Here is a 21444-nt window from a genome sequence, read left to right on the forward strand (position 1 = left end):
GTGGGTAATCATCATAAGTTATTATTACACGTAACACGATATTGTACGCAATGTGTATCTCGTAAATGTAAATGTCCACCCGAAATTACATATAAAATGTATGTAAATAAAGAGAAGCAGCAGGGAGAGAACGCACAGGTAATTTTTGCTAATATAATTGTAAAATCAATTAAAAATATTTAAGTAATTATTTTTGGTGATTTTTGCAGAAGAATGTTTCAGGAGAGATGAGAAATCTGAATAAAGATCAGAATGGAGATCAATATGAAGATTAAAACAGAGGACAAAATGGAAATCAGAATGTAGATCAGCGTGTAAATCAAGATGTAGATTTTGATGAGCTATTCGCATCCCTATAACGGAGTAAAACTTTTAATTTTGTTTTCAATTTTTATATTTTTATATTATCATATTTTATATAATTTATATAATTTTATATAATTTTTTAATATTAAGCACACACACAAACACAATACGTAAAACTCACACGTTTTTAAATAAACTTATATTTTGTATTGGAAGAGGAAAAAATGTATAATTATTTACGCTCCTCTCCCTTGCGCTATCTCTCTCACTTACGCCTAAGTCTCGCGCTATCTTTCTCTCTTACGCCATACGGTCTAATCGCGCTATCCTTCTCACACACCTATGCGCCGTCCTTTTTCAACGCTACACTTACTTCGTCATCCCTCTCTTACCTTTGCGTCGTCCTATGCATCGTCTTGCGTCTCGCACATTCGCACTGTCCTTGTTCCACGCATCGCGCCATCCTTCTCGCACCTTCGCACTGTCTTTCTCACACGCATCGCACCGTCCTTTTCCCACGCGGCCGCATCGTGGGCCCTTGCGGACCCCCTCCACCTCGCGGACCCCTCGTCTATCGGTTCCCCCTCTCCGCGCGTGACGTCACTCACCGCGCGCGCCGGATCCCCTCGCGCTTCACTCCCCCCCTGAGAGGACCTGAGTTAGAACTCTCCCTATATCACTACTTACATATGTTTTAAAACATGCAAATTCTGCGTATCACCTAAATAATAATAAAAAAAATGTAAATAATATTAAAAAAAATACTTTATCTTTATTAAATAATGATAATAGAAATTCACATAAATACACAGTCTGTCCCAGATCCGATGAGACTGGTCTAAAAAAAAATACAAAGCGTTTATTATTTTGATTTTTTATTCTTGTTTATTCAAAATAGTCTCCTTCTGAGTCAATACAGCGCTGGAAACGTTCAACAAATTTTTCGAAACATTTTTTATACTCATCGGCTGGAATGGCCTTTAGTATGGCGGTCGAAGTCTTTTGGATGACCGGGATGGTATCGAAACGATTTCCTTTCATCGCCAATTTCAGTTTGGTGAATAGCCAGAAGTCGCACGCAGCCAAATCAGGTGAATACGGTGGATGATCGATAACAATGATGCCGTTTTTGGTCAAGAATTCACGTACCATGATGGCTTTGTGCGATGGTGCATTATCGTGCAACAAAAACCAACTGCCTGGCTCTCGATATTTCGGTCGAACTCGTCGAATTCTGGTCAGACGGTGAACGCAGAATATTATCTGGGAGTTCTACAACGATTGTGGGCCAGAATTCGACGAGTTCGACCGGAATATCGAAAGCCAGGCAGTTGGTTTTTGTTGCACGATAATGCACCATCGCACAAAGCCATCATGGTACGTGAATTCTTGACCAAAAACGGCATCATTGTTATCGATCATCCACCGTATTCACCTGATTTGGCTGCGTGCGACTTCTGGCTATTCACCAAACTGAAATTGGCGATGAAAGGAAATCGTTTCGATACCATCCCGGTCATCCAAAAGACTTCGACCGCCATACTAAAGGCCATTCCAGCCGAGTGTAAAAAATGTTTCGAAAAATTTGTTGAACGTTTCCAGCGCTGTATTGACTCAGAAGGAGACTGTTTTGAATAAACAAGAATAAAAAATCAAAATAATAAACACTTTGTATTTTTTTTTAGACCAGTCTCATCGGATCTGGGACAGACTGTGTATATACCCCAAAAATATAAATTTCAACAACAATGGCTAGAAATCGAATTATTTAAACCATGGTTATGTAATACTTTATCAGATCATCATGATCATTTTTCAGATCATATATTCATTTTTTTGCTCATTTTGTAATAAATCTATGTCTGGTGGTTTAACCCACATTTATCGTCACGCAGAATTCGAAATACATATAGAAATATCTAAAAAAAAAATAAAACAGAAACAAAGAACATGGACAAAGATATAAACGTAATGGACGACTCACTTTTGTCATTTGAAGAGCGACAAAAATCAGCAGAAATTCGATATGCCGTATTAATTGCTGATAAGAATATTTCGCATCAAACGGCAAAAGATGTTCTTAATTTTTTCAACAAAAGGAAAAGATCCTGAAGTGTTGAAAAATATGAGTATGGGTCGAACAAAATGTAAAAATAAAATTTCAAATGTATTATGTCCAGTTGAGACAGATCGCGTGGTCAACAGCATTCAAAATACTAAATTTTCCATTTTTATTGATGAAACGTCTGATATTTCTAATGAAAAATGGATGACGTTTCTTGTACGGTTTGTTGATCCTGAAACATTAGACATTCGCACGCAATTAATAAAATTAATTAATATTGATGCGAAAAATAGCAGCGCGGAAAAATTATTTAATGCATTAAAATGCGAAATGTGGAAATTAAGTATTCCATTTGGGAATATTGTTGCTTTGTCATGTGACAATGCGTCTGTCATGACAGGTAAACATCTTTCATTCAAAACAAAGTTAGAAGAATTTTGTACAAACCCAATGAACAAAAAGTTCTCTTAAAGCGCTCTTTATGATAACTTTTGAAAGATAAAAGCTGTCTTTCAAGATATCCAAAACGAAGTCTTTTAGCGCAACTAAAAGATGTTGAATGTCCATCCAAAAAGTAGTCTTTCAGAAATCCTAAAGAGCACTTTTGATTTTTATAAGCTCTTTCGGAAGTTGTCTGAAAGTTAACGTTAAGAGAACTAAAAAGAGACCTCTAGGTTGTCTTTTATAGGTTATGATAAGTTTTTTAAATTTTTTTTTTTAAAATCGAATAAAACCGAAAAAATGAAACAGAATTAGAAAAAATTGTATAAAACAATAAAAATGTATTTATTCTGTTCTAAACAATTTGTAAATCCAATTCTGTTCCATCTCTTCCGGTTTTATTTAACTTTTTCATTAATAAATAAACAATATAATACATTAATTTTATAGAATCGTAAATTATTTATTTAATGAAACTTGTAAAATTTATTTATAAAACTTTTTGGCATTTCAAACTTTATAAATATAAAAATAAAACGTTTTATTTTTACTATAATTATATAGAATGTCTTTGTATTAGTTTCATATAGGTTATAAAAAAATTTAAACGAAGTAATTCTAAATCACATTAATACAATCATATTTAGTATAAAATTAAATATGATTAACTAGTAATTAGAGCGTAATAACATACTTTGAAATCAACTTAATAATAATACAGTGAACTAACATATATATATATATATATATATATATATATATATATATATATATATTGACACAAATACAAAATTGCAAATATCTTAAAATTACGTATTACTTAATAAACTAGATTTTTGTACTTTGTAGTTAATAAAGTTAATAAACTAGTTATTTGGTTATCCTTTTTTTAACTTGATTATCCTTGATGATTTAATAATTGTTCTTGTTCATACTCCTTTTGGCGCTGTTCTTCATCCCGTCGAGCTTGTTCCTGTTTAAGCTTTATGCGGTCACCATATTTTTGCAACCAGAGTTGTATCCGCTTTTTCACTACTGCATCAGTAGTAGCATATTTTTTGGTGATGTAAACTAAAAACAAATAAAATTTATATAAATATATTATATATGTATATACAGAATTGAGAAATTACTTTTTAAAAATAAAAAATGTAACCCACCACTTATTATATTAGGGAAATTGTAATTTGAAACCTTGATCTTGCCAGGTTTTCGAATGATCCAAGTACATTTGCCTGCCAATTCATCAGTCATGATTGTCGACAAAATTCTTTTGATAGCTTTGTCGAAAGTATCTCCTCCAACAGCACTCATTTTTGCTTCCTAAAACATAACACATTATTAAAATTTATAAATAAAATTATAATATAAATACTTAAATTATTTTAAATAAATAATTTATTACAAATTGTGATCTCTCATCTTTTGGTGGAGAGGATTTAATAACTTCTGATCGAAGAAAAGCAATTGATCAACTTCATTTATCGGTAACATTTGAAGTTGATCAAATGTTCTTGTTGCTATTTGTTCATTATTTTGTGGATTATTGTTTTCATTATTTTGTTGTGGCCCACTTTTCATTATCAACAATAGTTTATCCACTTTTTTAAGTAGCATTAAGAGTATTTTTCGATAAGGAACTGTAATAAAATAATAAATTAGTTATATTTCTTTAATTGATTTTCATGTTCAATGAGATAAATTATAAATAACAGCTTTATAGTCTTCTTAAACAATCTGTTTGTTAATTTGTCAATAGCAAGTTAATAAGTAGATTGTTCGAAAAGATTATAATAGTTCTTATTTATAAATATTATAATTATAATTTAAGAAATAAGTAATAATTTTTAAATAGTAATAATTTTTAAATTTAATTTTATATATATTATAAACGTATTGTAAAAATTTTATGTTATATAGATTCATATAAAATAAAAAAATTGTAAATTAATATTTCTATTAATAAATATATAAAATTAAATTTACGTAGAATAAAAAATTGATAGAGTTAATAAAATTTACTGACAACAACATTTATTTATATCGTGAGTCAGTTGCTCGACATTCAGCAAGTTCTGAGTTATATTTTGGTGATTATGAGGAGCACGAAACTCTTCATTCTCATTATCTGTAAAATTATCATATTCATTGTTGTTGTTGTCATCTTGCTCATTTTCATCATCAACGTTTTCATCTTCACGTTCACCACATCTATCATTTTCTTCAATGTCCTGTGTACTGTGTTCGTCATCGCTTTGTGAGAAAACATTCTCAGCAGTAGGAAGCTCCTCTATTGGTTCTTAAAGTACAATATCGGCATCAATAGAAAAAATCTTTGAGAATAAATTTCTTAAAAATAAATTCTATCGTTTCGATATTGAGATATGTTTTTACCTGTTTCATTAATCGATACTATATTATTCAGCACTTGCTGTTGATCATCAATAATCGGTAATTGTTGCAAATTCAATCGTTGACCACCAAGAACTAAAGTGGAATAATTTTCTTTTTGGGAATTTTTAACCAAAAAGCCGGATGGTAATTTTTGTACACTGAAAGCTATTTTTAAAAATACAATTAGATGGGACATACACATAGACATATACCTAGCAATAGACCTTACATTAGATGTACACTATACACATTTAATTTGATGTACGCCCTACAATTTTCGGGTTTCATAGATATTTAACATTTATCAACCTTTTGCAGTACTAGAGAGTGATTGTTATCTAAATATTACTTTAAAATGAATAAATGTAAATCATAATTTATTAATTCAATACTCGATTATTATCTAATATCATTTTGACACAGATTTTTTAATACAATAGGAAATATATAAATAAATAACATTTTACAAATTTGTGAATGGTAAGGTAACGGGTCCAGTTTGTAATTGTATACATTTCACATATCAGATTTTAAAAAAACATTGAATTATTGTACAGTCATTCGTATGTGTCCAACCACTAGGCCTGTTACCTTATATAAAAACATTCATATCAATATGACATATCAACAGATTATTTTACGTAGAAATCAAAGATAAAACAAAATTGATTTTTTTTAATTTTAAGGTGTATACAATAAATCCTTATTATTGAAAATTGTTTGCGTCGTCTGACAACAAGAACTTTTAAAAACATTTATTTTACATACCTGTTCCTAGAATTTGTTGATTCGCATGTAGATCTGGTGTATTTGTTTTGTCACTCAATAATCCTCTCCCTTTGTTAAAAGAAGTACTTTCGAGGAATAGTTTTGAACCACACTGCTATCTGGATCATTCATCAATAAATAATTTGATAACACTTTGCTTTTGTCAGCAGGTAGAATTTTTGATGTACCAATTTTTAATTGAGCCTGAGGTAAATGAAGACCTGTTTCTGCAGATGCTACTTTTCCACTATTACCAAGTTCTGCAAGTAAATGTTAAATATTAACTTCTAATAATACATTTTTTAGGTTAGATTGCAATGTTACACTACAATTACATTAGAATAAATATCGATAATCACTTTTATTAAATTTATCAAAACTTACTATTTTTTTTTAAATGTTCTCTTGCACATTCTCTCACATCTTCTACACTTTTTCTTTTTGACATTATTGATAGTTAATTATATGCTCGTACTTTGATTAGTGCAAGATCGCTGTGGTCACAGTTGTCAGTCTTACTAGGTTATATAAAAAAGTGTGGGTAGATAATTTATATTATTTTTGTTTGTTAATTTATATATATCATTATAAATTTTACGAAATTATTAAGATTTAAAATATAAAAAGAATAATTTTTTCTTAAGAAAATTTGTCTACCAACAAAATATTTATATTTATATTATTTATATTTCTCTTTATAAATATATTTTTTAATAATTTATAACGTTTAATGATTTTCTTTAAAATTGAAAAAGATCTCATTAAATAATCAATTAATTTGTAATTGGCGCGTGTGAGTATTGTATCTATTGTATACAGGGTGTCCCATTTTAATGTCCCACCCCAAATAACTTTCTTATTTTTAATTTTAGAAAAAGATGTTTCAGACAAAAGTTGTATGGTTTCAAGGGGGACATAAGGTGGTGTCATTAGTTTGACCTTGAATAGTTACTTGAAGGTCACGTGAAGGCCACTTTCAATTTTTTAAATGAAATCGCCTACTTTTTATTACATATTCTTGCAGTTCATCTCGAGAGCTTTCCAAAACACTATAATTAAGTTAATTTTCATTAAGTACTTTCCAAGTTATGAGGCTTGAAATAATTTCTTAATTTTACATAAACCGTAAAATATCTTGTAAAATATTCTTGTTTCGATTATCTTACCATAATACTTTTATGTACAAAATAATGAGAGAAATCAATTGGTGTAAAGAAAACACATAATTGTTTCGAAAAAAAAATGTAATTGTTAATTGCAAATTACATTTTTTCTTTCGAAACAATTATGTGTTTTCTTTACACCAATTGATTCCTCTCATTATTTTGTACATAAAAGTATTATGGTAAGATAATCGAAAAAAGAATATTTTACAAGATATTTTATGGTTTATGTAAAATTAAGAAATGATTTCAAGTCTCATAACTCGGAAAGTACTTAATGAAAACTAACTTAATTATAGTGTTTTGGAAAGCTCTCGAAATAAGCTACAAGAATATGCAATAGAAAGTAAGGAGTTTCATTTAAAAAATTGAAGGTGACCTTTACGTGACCTTGAAGCAACTATTCAAGGTCAAACTAATGACACCACCTTATGTCCCCCTTGAAACCATACAACTTTTGTCTGAAACATCTTTTTCTAAAATTAAAAATAAGAAAGTTATTTGGGGTGGGACATTAAAATGGGACACCCTGTATAATACATACTTTATTTATGAGACATAATGTGGAATATGTTAATTATTAATAACAAAATTTAAGATTTGCAATGAAGAAGAGGAAAAATATAGAAGTATCCACGCGAGAAGATTCGAAATCCTTTTTTAGAAATAGTTTCAACAGGCCATACTTGAAGTTCATTAGAAAGAGACTTTGCTTTGCATATATTTAATAAACGAGAATCTATTGGATAGTTTTCGATACTAATACAATCAATATACTTATGCCCAAAAATGACTGGTTTTTCATTAGAAAGACAGATATTTCTAATTACAATGACGCTTCCATCTGTGAGATAACAACAATTATTTGGTTTTGCGATTGTCAAAACAAAATTAGAAAATTCAATAGCCCTATGAGGTCTTGTATAGCCTTCAGGGAGTTGTTGGACGATACTTTGTTTTAAAATTGAACGACCTTCAGAAATAGAATGATGTTTGACATTAGTTTTAAGTTGTGATTTCTCATTTATCCTATTCATAATCTGGGTTAAAACATATGATCCTTTCCTGACTAATTTTTTTATAACTTGTAAATGATTTTCAAAATCTATCACACTAAAACCATCTAATGATCCAACTCGCAAAACATCATCAGGAAGATGGATTAAATTATGCACATTATAAACTATATGCTGCTCTCCGTAAAAATTTTTCATATAATCTACATAATAAATCAATAAATCTTTTGCATATTGATTGTTTTTTATGCACTCATTTGCATCATATAGTATACGTAATGCACAATTTAATACATTGAAGTGAAGCATTAATTCATTGGATATGGTACTTTGAAATACAACTGGTGCTATATACAAAATAGCCATTCGCAATTCAGTTGCTTTGAATCTATCTAACTCATTTAAAGTACGTGTTTTTCGTACGAATTCGCATGGTACCCATTCTTTAAAAGAAACGTATTGATCATTTATATTTTTAATTCTTTTCAAAGCATCTACATTGCTATTACCATATAGGTTTAACAAAAGTTTAAGATGTTTCTTTCCTACTCCTTCATCAAGCAAATGCATTGGATCGAGAGGAACTTGATTTGTTAAACTCATTCCAATACCTTCAAGAGGAGATAATAAATTTTTATACTGATTCGGAACATCTATCCTAAAATTATTATCAGTTCTTAAAGGTGAATCATTTTCCAAAAAGACTCGTCTATGTTGTACTGTTTTGCCTACTTGTATACATTTACCACATCTGCTATTATGTGGAGGAAAACACAAAATCTGATTCCTTGCAACCGTATCTGCAGCGAACAATTTAATGAAGACTCTATACCGTTGATTATTAAAAATAAAGCCAGTATTACTTAATTCTAAATACTCCATAATTGTAGGCTCTAAAAATAAATTTACATCTTCTGGTTTACGATTGCCATGAAAAATACCTACTGCAAATGGATTACAAGTAGCATAAGGATAATTCACTATTTTTACAAGAATTGGCCATACTTGATTCGGAGAACTTTTCGAAAGGGGCAAATCATCAATATTTAGGTGTAGAGCGATGTCTTTTGGAATTTTCTTTGGATCAAAACATTTCAACTGATCGAGTAATCCTTTTTTCAAGCCGTAATGGGAATACAAACCTGATCCAACAGAAGAAACTGTAGTTTTTTTTGGAGTATGCAAAAGAGTTCTTGCATCGCTAGGCAGATCATCATGTCCATATTTTTTTAAGCCATGAAGCAAACTAGTAAGAGCATTCTGTCTAATTTGGTATGTTATAGCCCAATGATATAAAAAACCTCTTAAATCTGATTCTTTGTTTGCATTATCTACTCTAAAATCTGGCTCTACATTGTCATTACATAAATCAAAATGTTCTAACTCATCATCTGAGATATCAGAATCAATATACGAAAAATTGCTATCTAAATCATCATTAACATAGTTGAAATCATCATTATTAAAAGAATAGTTATCAAGATCCTCACTATCCTCAGGAATTTGCACATCATTTACAAAACTGGTTCCATTCTCTGAAACTAAATTATTGCAATAATTGCTAGATAACTGAAGATTATCAAAACAAGAGACATGAGATGAATCTGTTTGAGGATCACTATTTGAAGCTACTGCTACTACGATTCTAATACGATATTTAATAATCTATTTTTATTTGCATAAAGTAATTCATTTATACTATTTTCAAAAGCTTTATCAAGACGTCTTTTTTTTTTGCTTATCTGAAAGTTCTAGATATGGTTTCCTCTCCGACATTTTGAAAATAAAGTCTATTACTTAATTAAAACTTTAGGTTTATAACTTTATTAATAAAAACATATGGATAGTTAAATAAATGAATAAATATACTACTAGATAGCTAGATTCTTTGCTGCAATTTTAGAAAATTTTAGAAAAAGATTAGAAAAAAAATTTAATCCTATTTTTTAAGCTTTTCAAAATTTCGTTGCCTTTTTTTTCTATGTGGATAATTACAATCGAATTCACCTGACAATCAGTATACATACGCTTGCTGCTTGTTGACTGAGGTTTTTTGTTCTTGCCTTTTGTACTGGCAGTCCTTTACTGATTTGAACTTCAAACGTCAGCTGCAGATTAATTAAAGTAAATAAATTTATAAAAAATTTTATAAATTATAAAAGAAATTGGTAATATTATAAAAATTAATTAAGTGTACAGGTTATAATGCATCAATATGATTGATACACTATATAATGATGCGTTAATGAATAATTTAGTTAAAAATTAATTATACACTTACCAAAATATTCATAAATTTCATGCACATATAGAGCAATGTTCATAATTTCACAATCGTTATAATGACTCTGAAGCTAATACGCATCCGCACGACGCACACAATAAAAAAGCGCGGGAACTACGTTTATTAACTAACAAAAGTTCTCTAATTGATGTCTTATAAAATTTCTTGAAGATAATTTACAAAAGATGTCTTAGAGAGCACTTTTTAACATATTTAAAAAAGTCATCTTTCAAAGATGCTCTGAAAGTTATCTTTTGCATGCAAAACATAAGAAAGATGTCAATTTGACAGCTTTAAGAAAATCTTAAAGAGCTCTTAAAAAAGATGAGTTCTAAGTCCTCCAAAAAGTCATCTGGCGTTTATTGGGAATTTATTAACATTTCCATGTCCATGCCTCTGTGGCATTGGCTGCACATGCTGCATGTGCTAAAATACCAAAATATTGCGAGGAATTTTTAAAAAAGTTCGCAAATTATGTTAACGGTAGTCCTAAGCGTGCAGCTATTTACCAAGAATTTAGCGAATGTTTTCAGGAAATAAACCGTAAGATTTTAAAATTATCCAATGCACGATGATTATCTTATCATTTATGTGTTGTAAGACTTCTTGAATTTTGGAATACTATGAAGCTTTTTTTAACCGAAATGATCGTAAGTAAAAAATCAAAGGAGAATATTTATTATCAATAATGCAAAATCCTGATCTAAAAGCATATTTGTTATTTTTAAAGTATAGTTTAAATTTTTTTAATTCTTTTAATGCATTTTTTCAAGCTCTGGAAACAAAAATTCATCCGACCTCCTCCCACATACATCCCTATATTTTCTGGAGGCTTGCCCCGGCCCTATTTTAGGGTCCATCCGCCACTGCTGTTTGGTACAGTGGGGATTTTAGTATATACTAGAGGGATCTTGGGGGATGTGGTCACTCTACGGCGTTGTGCTCGTCGGTGCCGTTTCATACAGAAGGCCAGTCGGAAGCCAATATGCACGCGAATACCTCCATCGGCACTTATTTGGTCAACGAGCGACCTTAGGGATCCTCCGGGGCAATCGACATTGCATCCATCGAGTGAGATACCAACATCGCTCTGGAGTCGCATATCACTGTGTTAAAAAGCAGCATTAAATGTGAGGTCTGGATAGTTCAGTGGTCTAGAGCAGTTGCCCGGAAAACGAAAGACTCGGGTTTGATTCCCGATCCAGCCACTTGCGGCTCACATATTTTTCTAGTCTGCGAGTATTGTTTTCTAGCAATTATTCGTTAGGCTGAAAAATGTGTGAATGCTCTCTCCACAGGATATGCGTCGATGCCGTTGCCACGGATGGATTCTGTTGCTCGTTGATCAAATGGGCATATAGACACATCCGACCTCCTCCCACATACATCTCTATCTCTTTTGTTACAACCAAAGTCATTAGAACTTTTAATAATAATTTCTAAAAATTTTTTTAAATCAGAACATACAAAATGTATGTAATAATTTTCAATTTTCTGAAAAAGAAAATAAAAAATCTTTAAATGATATTAATCTAGGAATTGAATGTGAGGAATATTTGGAAGAATTAATGAAAGAAGGACACGCAGACATAATTGGAAATATTCGAGAGAATTGTCTGCAATTCTATGTAACTGCCGCCGAGGAAATTAGTAAAAGATTGCCCATTAAAGATAAATTTTTATCAAAATTAAAGGTTTTTCATTCAACCATAGCATTGTGTAGCATTGATAGAGAAACATCATTTAATGATGTTTCTTTTGTCGCTCAAACCCTCGGTGGTTTTGATGAAAATGCTTTAAAAAAAGAGTAGCATACTTTATATTTAGATTTTACAGTAACAGAAAAAGAACATTTTTCGAAATTAAATTTTGATGAAATGTGGAAAGAAATTTTAAAATGTAAATATCCCAATATGAAGTCTCTTTTGAATGCTGTTAGATCACTTCCAAATTCAAATGCCGATCCAGAAAGAATGTTTTCTTTGCTATCAGATATAAAAACAAAAAAACGAAATAAACTTTCATCCGCATGTATAAATGCTAGTTGCGTATTAAAATCCGCGTTAAAAACAAGAAAAGAAACTGTTCTAGACATGGAGATTAAAACATTTATCTCTCATGTCATCGGATAATTTATATTCTAATATTAAGATTTCAAAGGCTATAAGAGCCAAACGCGGGTGATCGTGCGACAGTTTCACAGAAAAATAATTTTTCTGTGAAACTAATATTTGTGCACTGTTATTTTTTTCGCCTATAACTTCTTTGGGGGGTTAGAGGGGTATTATAAGAATCTCGAATTGAGATTATAAATTTTACTTGGTTTAACCAAGATAAATCCGTGCCCTGTGCACAAATATTAGTTTCACAGAAAAATTATTTTTCTGTGAAACTGTCGCACGATCACCCGCGTTTGGCTCTTATAGTCTTTGATATCTTAATATTTGTACATTTAGAGCCTTACTATCTTCTTAATTAATTTATATTCTACTTGTCCTAAAAAAAAACAGTTTAACATTATATGCTGCTGATGTTCCTAATAGTACTTCATCAACTAATAATATGCTATAATAATGTTCAAAATAAAGTAAATTGTACTTTGTAAGCATTATTATTTTATTTTACAATTTACAAATACATAAAAGTATCATGTCACCAATTGACACCAAACTCGTAAAAAAAGTATATAAAAAGTATCTTGTCACCAGTTGACACCATATTTAAAGAAGATAAATGTATAAAAAGTATTTTGTTACCAGTTGACACCATACTTGCAAAAGATAAGTGTGTAAAAAATATTACTTTTAAAAAACTTTTATAAATGACAAATATTATATAAAATAATATATAATATAAGGTGGTAAGATCCCACACGGAACAAAAACCTCTAATGTATGTCTATTAGACGTCCATCGTGGAGATTCGAAACCTCTATTAGACATCCATGCAACCTCCTATAGACGTCTATTAGAGATCCACAGTTCCGCATTTCTTACTTCCATTCGACATCCATTAGACGTATTCATAGATGCCACATGGACGTCATATAGACATTAATTAGAGGTTATAAAAATGTTTCTGAACGTCATATGGATATCATATAGACATTAATTAGAGCCCCAGATAGCACATAATCGTTTCAAAAACGTTTCACAAATATCTCACAAATTTCTTTGAAATGTTTCATAACCGACTCTTAAAAACGTTTCTGATTGGTTAAAATGTCCATTTCAAAAACGTTAAGAGATACGTTTCTTTTCTGATAAAAAAAGCGTTTAAAAGCCGTTTAAAATAAAATACGTTATCTTCTTTTATTTATTAAACGTTTGCTTTCTCATGAAATTAATAAAATAATGCATTCATACACACTCTGTAATCATATTTCACTAAAAGTATTAGTAATATTGACTGTTTTAATTAATAATATTAGATTATAATTTATTTACTTCGTATGAAATTAAAAATTTTATTTATATTTAGGTGCGTATTGAACATGCATTTCAAATAGATAATGAACGGATCAGTTTCGTTTATTGGCCGGACATTTACTTGTCCGACTTATAAAATCGATTTAATATCTGAAGTTCCTCTATTGAAACTGTATCAGAAATTAGATCGAAGTAATACTTTTAATTTTATCTGTCGCCTTTTGCAAGCTTTATATAATTCTCATGACTAAAACTCAAGTACGAGAAAAAGAGCGCATCATAGCGATAAACGAACGAACTAGCGATTACTGATTTTACAGTGAAATTTTACTTCCACTGACTATAATTATTAGTGAGATATAAGATAAAGTAACAAAAAATAATATTTACCAATACTAGGAAAAATAATTAATAAAAATTATTTATGTTAAGAGAAATGTGTACACATCTATCATACATCCGTAACCGACGTCTAATGGACATCCATGATGAATTTACAAACGACATCTACCGTGGAGATAATATATAATGATTTCTAATAATGATTTCTGATAATGGATTTCTATTAGATATCTATTGAACATCCACCGTGGAGATAGAGATCACATGGAGGTATGGAGGTTTATATCAGGCCCCGGCATATGAAAGCTTCTAGTGTCCACGTCGTGACCGTGTGGCGCTGGCAACATTCATGCCGGTTAATATATATAGCATGTCGAAAAAGATTGCGTTCGCTTTGGACGCTTACGTATTATAAATGACTATAAACGTGTCACTCTATCTTTCTTCCGTATATAACGAACGATAAAGATAGAATTAATGAATTTTTTAAAACTTTTTATGCTATCTGGGCACATAAATAAGAAAAAAATAACAAATATTTTGTTCCATATATGTTCAATGAAATGTAATATAGGATAAAGTAAGAAATAAATTTTTTTATATTAATAATATTGTTTTATTTACGTTTTATAATGTTTAGCCGATTTTTTAACATGAAAATTCATTTTTTTCTGCTCGTGATTAATTTTTTGAGTATATTGACGCATGCGCATACTAACATAATATTCAATTATGTGCGATAGACTAATATCGCCGTGCTCTTTACATGAGAAGGATATATCCTCTACATAAATATTATTTATAATTAAATCGTATATATTGGTACATTTGCAATATTTAGAAAACAAAGTTTCTAAATATTGTATGAAATTATACAATTTCAAATTTGGATGTTTAAAGTGTCCATCTGTTTTTATATTTGCCAATGCAGCTGCAGGAAATAAGAAAAAACTATGTGTTACAGGATTTAACAACGAGTGTTTACATGTAGTACATGTTATCGTGTTTAGAAAGTGATTGCATAAATATCTTGTTGCGCAATAAACAACGCAATCAATAATGTCAGGAGGACAATAATTATAGTCACTAAATACAAAATCGAAATTCCAGTTATTGTTGTTATCAACAACACGGTCCAGTTTTTCCTTAAGTTTTAAAAAGGATGTTTTGTCTATTGAGGAATTTTGATATAACTGTTTTACATCAGGGATAGAAATCAAAGGTTCACATGGTTCATCAGAAAGTGAACAATTTCCATATTGTGGTGGTTTAAGTACAGCAAATGTACTTAGGATTTTATACAATTGAAGGAAGGTGGGAGTTGCGGGATGATCATTTGATCCCGCTGCTTGCCTTATGCTACCAAAGAAACGCTGGAATGCAATTAAGAGACACTAATAAAAAATCTAACTAGAGATCTAACTAGAAATATGGGCCTAAATTCATCGAAAATTAGAATATACATTATAGAACTATGTACATATATACATTTTATACATTATATACTCTATATACACTATATACACTATATACACTATACATTATTTTATTGTAACTATACATTATTATCATACATGAATGAGTATATACATATATATATATATACCCAGTCAGCAAAGTCTGTTCAAACAGATTTTGTCAATTTCTGCTATAAATTTTTGTTGACAGTAAGATTGCAGATTGTATAAAAAATTTGTTATATCAAATAATGATAACAGAATGTCAGCAGAAATGTTACAAAACCTGCTGACATAATTTGATAGCAGAAACTGAACAGGATTTGTTTAAAATTATCATAGCAGATTGATGGCAGAAATCGAGCAAGATCTGCGCAACACAGTTTGATATCAGATTGGTTGCAGAAACCGAGCAGGATCTGCGCAATGAAATTTGATATCAAATTCTCGCAGATATCGAGTAGAGCCTGCTGATATAACTGACGGCAGATTGATGGCAGAAATTGAACAGGATATGTAAGGCGCAATTTGATAGCAAATTGATAACAAAAATCGAGAAGGATCTGCGCACACAATCTCTGATAGCAGATTGACGGCAGAAACGGAACAGAATTTGCATGATTCGATAGTTCCTTCACTTACCGCTACGTGAGCTGTACTTTCTCGTAATCTAATTTCTGTCAGAAATATATAAAGTCGCGAATATGAATAAAAGACTAAAAATATAGTAATTATCATTTTAATTTCTATCACTTTAATTTCTGATATCTGATACAAGCAGATGAGATTCAGAATATTAAATTGATTGGAATCAATATGATAAATGGTAAATTATTCATGTACTGCCTATTTGAGGCATAAAGCAAGAATTTAATTCTAAATAAATTACATCTCCAGTTTTACAAGTTACATTTACTTTTACTTTATTATTAATTTAATTTAATTTAATTTAATTTAATTTAATTTAATTAGTCCTTCGCTATATGAGATATAACTACGATATAACATATATTACATTAACATATATTACGATATAACATATGACATATATGTCATTTTAGAAGAAAATTGTAATTAACTTGCCGATAATATTCTTATTTAGCACTTGTAATAATCAATTTTGTTGCATTTATATAATATATATTAATAAAAGTAAGTGCAAATCTTGTGCAGTTTCTGCTGTCAATTTGCCATCAGGTTGCATGCGCAGATTCTGCTCGGTTTCTGCTGGCAATCTAACATCAAATTGCATCGCGCAGATCCTGCTCGGTTTCTGCCGACAGTTTGTTGATAGGTTATGTTTTACAGACTCTGTCACCAAAACAAAAGCTTAATGCGGACACAGATGGCTATGGTTCTGGTGTGGGATTCTGATCGAATTTGCTGCCAATCTGCTGCCAACCTGCTAACATTTTGCTTACTGGGTATATATATATATATATACAGGGTGATTCAAAATAACCCCTGTGTCCCTGAAATGGCATATTCTTGAATCAATTCTAAGACGATTTTTCCTTCGGCAAAATTTCGTCCGAAACTTAGTTTTTGAATTATTAAAGGAAGTAGTTAACGTATGACGGGTCGAATACAAGAGGCAGGCAAGGGTGGCGCGATTCACCGTCAGACGCGGGTGCTTACGCGGGGCGCCTGCTGCGATCAGCTGATCGCTGTACACATACAGACACACATGCGAACACATACATTCTCTCTCTGTCTGTCTGTCTGTCTCTCTCTCTCTCTCTCTCTCTCTCTCTCTCTCTCTCTCTCTCTCTCTCTCTCTCTCTCTCTCTCTCTCTCTCTCTCTCTCTCTCTCTCTCTCTCTCTCTCTCTCTCTCTCTCTCTCTCACTCACACTCTCTCTCTCTCTCTCTCTCTCTCTCTCTCTCTCATTCGCTCACTCACCTGTATTTTTTTTTTTTTTTTTTTTACGAGAGAGGGGAAAATGCATTTTATGCATACCCACCGGTCGATCCAGTGAGTTATGTGGGACTCGAGTACCAAGTCGAATTACCAACTCGGTACTCCCTACCCACTAAAAACCCCTCTCTTTTCACGAATTTCCTTTAACACACTGTCCCTCTGACTTCCCGAGATCTGTTTTCACATAACGTCAAAAAATAGTTATTATTACCTTGTTCGATGACTTTTGATGTATTGCTGTACTTGCTTGAAGGAGAAATGAATTTTCCGATAGATCGTACGTTCTCAAATTTAACGTAGATATCACGTTGCAAAAGACAAGAAATCCACACTAAATTATTAACTGAAAGTTTTTCTTCTTTCATGAACTGTATTCTTTTATTAAACTTTAACATAATCACATTTATTTACTCACTCGATGAGACGAGAAATTTACTAACGACTCTATCACTAATCACTATTAATCACTGTCGAATAATAATTGATGGCGATTAAAAATCACTCGATGAAAGAAACACGCGCGGACACGTTACTACACGACGCGACGACGCGACAATGTGACGATAATTACGACTCGGCGACTGCAAGCAGTTTTTTGTCATGGTAAGTTGCGGTAGGTTAAGGTACTACTGGCGCTATCGAACGCGATCATGTGTTCGATTGAAGAATGCGGTAAACATAATAAACATTTAACATAATAATAATATTAATATGTTAAATGTTGATTATGTTTACCGCATTCTTCAATCGAACACATGATCGCGTTCGATAGCGCCAGTAATACCTTAACCTACCGCAACCTACCATGACAAAAAACTGCTTGCAGTCGCCGAGTCGTAATTATCGTCGCATTGTCGCGTCGTCGCGTCGTGTAGTAACGTGTCCGCGCGTGTTTCTTTCATCGAGTGATTTTTAATCGCCAACAATTATTATTCGACAGTGATTAATAGTGATTAGTGATAGAGTCGTTAGTAAATTTCTCGTCTCATCGAGTGAGTAAATAAATGTGATTATGTTAAAGTTTAATAAAAGAATACAGTTCATGAAAGAAGAAAAACTTTCAGTTAATAATTTAGTGTGGATTTCTTGTCTTTTGCAACGTGATATCTACGTTAAATTTGAGAACGTACGATCTATCGGAAAATTCATTTCTCCTTCAAGCAATTACAGCAATACATCAAAAGTCATCGAACAAGGTAATAATAACTATTTTTTGACGTTATGTGAAAACAGATCTCGGGGAGTCAGAGGGACAGTGTGTTAAAGGAAATTCCTGAAAAGAGAGGGGTTTTTAGTGGGTAAGGAGTACCGAGTTGGTAATTCGACTTGGTACTCGAGTCCCACATAACTCACTGGATCGACCGATGGGTATGCATAAAATGCATTTTCCCCTCTCTCGTAAAAAAAAAAAAAAAAAAAAAAAAAAAAAACAGGTGAGTGAGCGAATGAGAGAGAGAGAGAGAGAGAGAGAGAGAGAGAGAGAGAGAGAGAGAGAGAGAATGTATGTGTTCGCATGTGTGTCTGTATGTGTATAGCGATCAGCTGATCGCAGCAGGCGCCCCGCGTAAGCACCCGCGTCTGACGGTGAATCGCGCCACCCTTGCCTGCCTCTTGTATTCGACCCGTCATACGTTAACTACTTCCTTTAATAATTCAAAAACTAAGCTTCGGACGAAATTTTGCCGAAGGAAAAATCGTCTTAGAATTGATTCAAGAATATGTCATTTCAGGGACACAGGGGTTATTTTGAATCACCCTGTATATATATATACTTATTCATGTATAAAGTTTGATTTATTCAAACCTCGATTCCGTCCTGATTTAAACACCCTGTTAATACATAAGGAAAGCCAACAGTTGTTGTCAAATATTTTACAATATCAAGTGTTGATTGTATTGTGACTCGGAGGCCTTCTGCAGTCTGCTTTGTTAAAAAATGCTTTTCTGAAATAATAGCATGACTGACGTATTCTTCCCAAGTATTCAATTTTTGGAGAGAATGTTCTAAAAGCTAGCAGAAAAAGGATCATAATAATAGCTATATAAATGACAAAATGCTATTAAGTAATATCAGAGTTGGGAAAGTTACTTTATAAAAGTAATTAGTTACAGTTACAGTTTTTTTAGTAAAAAATGTAATTAGTTACAGTTACAAGTTACCGATTCTGAAAAGTAACGCGTTACAGTTACAGTTACTTAAAAAGTAACGAGTCGTTACTTTGTAGTTACTTCCTTGGAATGGAAATAAAAATGTTAAAATTATTAAAAATGTCAGACTCGTGAATATAAAATTAAAAGTATAAATTGGTATAAGTGGCAATGCGAGTCTAGTGTCGAAATTATTACACCGCTATTTATTGTACAAAAGACAATCATATAAGAAAATACATATAATAAATATACATTTGAGTAAGTTACGAACGTTTCGACCCTATTTTTGGGTCATCTTCAGCGCAAATTTAAACTAAGTAATAATACAAAATTGGAGTCAAGCATACGAGTGCTGTCTAAAAATACGTTTCAGTTGAATGATGCGGTATCTCATTGTTGTTTTGACGATGTCTGCGATTTAAACAAACCCGAATCTGTCAGCAAATAAAATACATCAAACCGAATAACAATTTGAATTGATAAAATAACTTAAATAAATTAGGATAAAAAAGTAGACTAAATAAATAAATAAGAGTTCTAAAATTTTAAAAATTTTAAAAATTAAAAAATTACGGAATTAAAACTGTATAAAGGAACAATAAAAAATTACTTACTTCCAGACATCGAAAACATTGGCAGACAATAAAAGTGAAGAGAGACCGACCATCATCACAACAACAAAAATTATTAACTAGTCCTCGAGACGTAACAAAGCTACTTTATGAAGGAGTCGGAGCGAGTCGATGATAATATATAAATATAAACATGCGCAGAGTCACAAAAATTCAAATGTGGTATAAGAGATCGAAATATTAAATTTTTGATAAATTATTAACAATGTTTGAGTAAATTTCGGGTAAACGTTCGGTATCCGTCTGCAAATTTAAACCATTATTTTGTCTCTTAATAAATAACATTTCGGAAATTAATCTTTTGCTCAAGAAAGGCTTCTGGTCTAAAATTTTTACATCCTCCCTATTTATTTTTAACTATTTATTATCAATGATCGAAAATCGGTCAATAAATAGGTGAAATAGATAAATAAATAAATAAATAGATAAAATAGTTAAATAAATATTTAATATTAATATTTGACATGATAATAGTAAAAGTAATAAATATTTTAAAAACACTTATTTAATCTAATTAATTTTTAAATAGATATCATACGATGTATGGATATCACACACATTCATGATAGTAATAATATTAATATGTTAAATGTTTATTATGTTTACCGCATTCTTCAATCGAACACATGATCGCGTTCGATAGCGCCAGTAGTACCTTAACCTATCGCAACCTACTATGACAAAAAACTGCTTGCAGTCGCCGAGTAATTATTGTCGCATTGTCGCGTCGTCGCGTCGTGTAGTAACGTGTCCGCGCGTGTTTCTTTCATCGAGTGATTTTTAATCGCCAACAGTTATTATTCGACAGTGATTAATAGTGATTAGTGATAGAGTCATTAGTAAATTTCTCGTCTCATCGAGTGAGTAAATAAATGTGATTACGTTAAAGTTTATAAAAGAATACAGTTCATGAAAGAAGAAAAACTTTCAGTTAATAATTTAGTGTGGATTTCTTGTCTTTTGCAACGTGATATCTACGTTAAATTTGAGAACGTACGATCTATCGGAAAATTCATTTCTCCTTCAAGCAATTACAGCAATACATCAAAAGTCATCGAACAAGGTAATGATAATTATT

At 31.2% G+C, this 21444-nt stretch overlaps 3 protein-coding genes and 2 long non-coding RNA genes across 5 annotated transcripts in view; 2 read left to right on the plus strand and 3 right to left on the minus strand.

Annotated features, from left to right (window-relative positions):
• The first annotated feature begins 1279 nt into the window (after nt 1–1279).
• On the plus strand, nt 1280–2062 carry LOC145963218 (uncharacterized). Its single transcript, XM_083084938.1, has 3 exons — nt 1280–1397; nt 1445–1870; nt 1992–2062. The coding sequence occupies exons 1-3, from the start codon at nt 1280–1282 to the stop codon at nt 2060–2062; spliced, it is 615 nt and encodes a 204-aa protein (XP_082941064.1).
• Nucleotides 2063–3605: 1543 nt separating this feature from the next.
• On the minus strand, nt 3606–5414 carry LOC145963219 (uncharacterized). The gene is made up of 5 exons (XM_083084940.1): nt 5207–5414; nt 4839–5111; nt 4218–4452; nt 3973–4135; nt 3606–3883 (listed from the first exon to the last, which is right to left on the minus strand). Exons 1-4 carry the CDS (start codon nt 5412–5414, stop codon nt 4123–4125), a joined length of 729 nt encoding a protein of 242 aa, XP_082941066.1. The 3' UTR covers nt 3606–3883; nt 3973–4122.
• On the minus strand, nt 5256–6486 carry LOC145962494 (uncharacterized). Its single transcript, XR_014435863.1, has 3 exons — nt 6359–6486; nt 5975–6234; nt 5256–5371 (listed from the first exon to the last, which is right to left on the minus strand). It is a non-coding gene; the product is annotated as an uncharacterized LOC145962494 (long non-coding RNA).
• A 970-nt stretch (nt 6487–7456) lies between these two features.
• LOC145963220 (uncharacterized) lies at nt 7457–10455 on the minus strand. Its single transcript, XM_083084941.1, has 3 exons — nt 10435–10455; nt 10161–10261; nt 7457–9798 (listed from the first exon to the last, which is right to left on the minus strand). Exons 1-3 carry the CDS (start codon nt 10453–10455, stop codon nt 7731–7733), a joined length of 2190 nt encoding a protein of 729 aa, XP_082941067.1. The 3' UTR covers nt 7457–7730.
• A 10749-nt stretch (nt 10456–21204) lies between these two features.
• Nucleotides 21205–21444, plus strand: part of LOC145962496 (uncharacterized) — a 38319-nt gene continuing 38079 nt past the window's right edge. Inside the window, exon 1 of the long non-coding RNA XR_014435864.1 lies at nt 21205–21429. This is a non-coding gene — a long non-coding RNA (uncharacterized LOC145962496). The remainder of the gene's footprint in view (nt 21430–21444) is intronic.

The sequence above is a fragment of the Camponotus vicinus genome, unplaced genomic scaffold (assembly GCF_025532165.1).
Source record: "Camponotus vicinus isolate PSW18456_S1 unplaced genomic scaffold, iyCamVici1.0 SCAF_12, whole genome shotgun sequence".
Taxonomy (NCBI): Eukaryota; Metazoa; Arthropoda; class Insecta; order Hymenoptera; family Formicidae; genus Camponotus; species Camponotus vicinus.

Coding starts and splice junctions, on each gene's coding strand:
- LOC145963218 (XM_083084938.1), top strand. CDS start 1,280: ATGGCCTTTAGTATGGCGGTCGAAGTCTTTTGGATGACCGGGATGGTA. Junction 1,398..1,444: donor GTCGCACGCAGCCAAATCAG/GTGAATACGGTG, acceptor TTTTTGGTCAAG/AATTCACGTACCATGATGGC. Junction 1,871..1,991: donor AAAGGCCATTCCAGCCGAGT/GTAAAAAATGTT, acceptor ATTTTTTTTTAG/ACCAGTCTCATCGGATCTGG.
- LOC145963219 (XM_083084940.1), bottom strand. CDS start 5,414: ATGTCTATGTGTATGTCCCATCTAATTGTATTTTTAAAAATAGCTTTC. Junction 5,112..5,206: donor AGTATCGATTAATGAAACAG/GTAAAAACATAT, acceptor TTGTACTTTAAG/AACCAATAGAGGAGCTTCCT. Junction 4,453..4,838: donor CGATATAAATAAATGTTGTT/GTCAGTAAATTT, acceptor ATTTTATTACAG/TTCCTTATCGAAAAATACTC.
- LOC145963220 (XM_083084941.1), bottom strand. CDS start 10,455: ATGAAATTTATGAATATTTTG. Junction 10,262..10,434: donor TGAAATTTATGAATATTTTG/GTAAGTGTATAA, acceptor ATTAATCTGCAG/CTGACGTTTGAAGTTCAAAT. Junction 9,799..10,160: donor GTATGTATACTGATTGTCAG/GTGAATTCGATT, acceptor ATATCGTATTAG/AATCGTAGTAGCAGTAGCTT.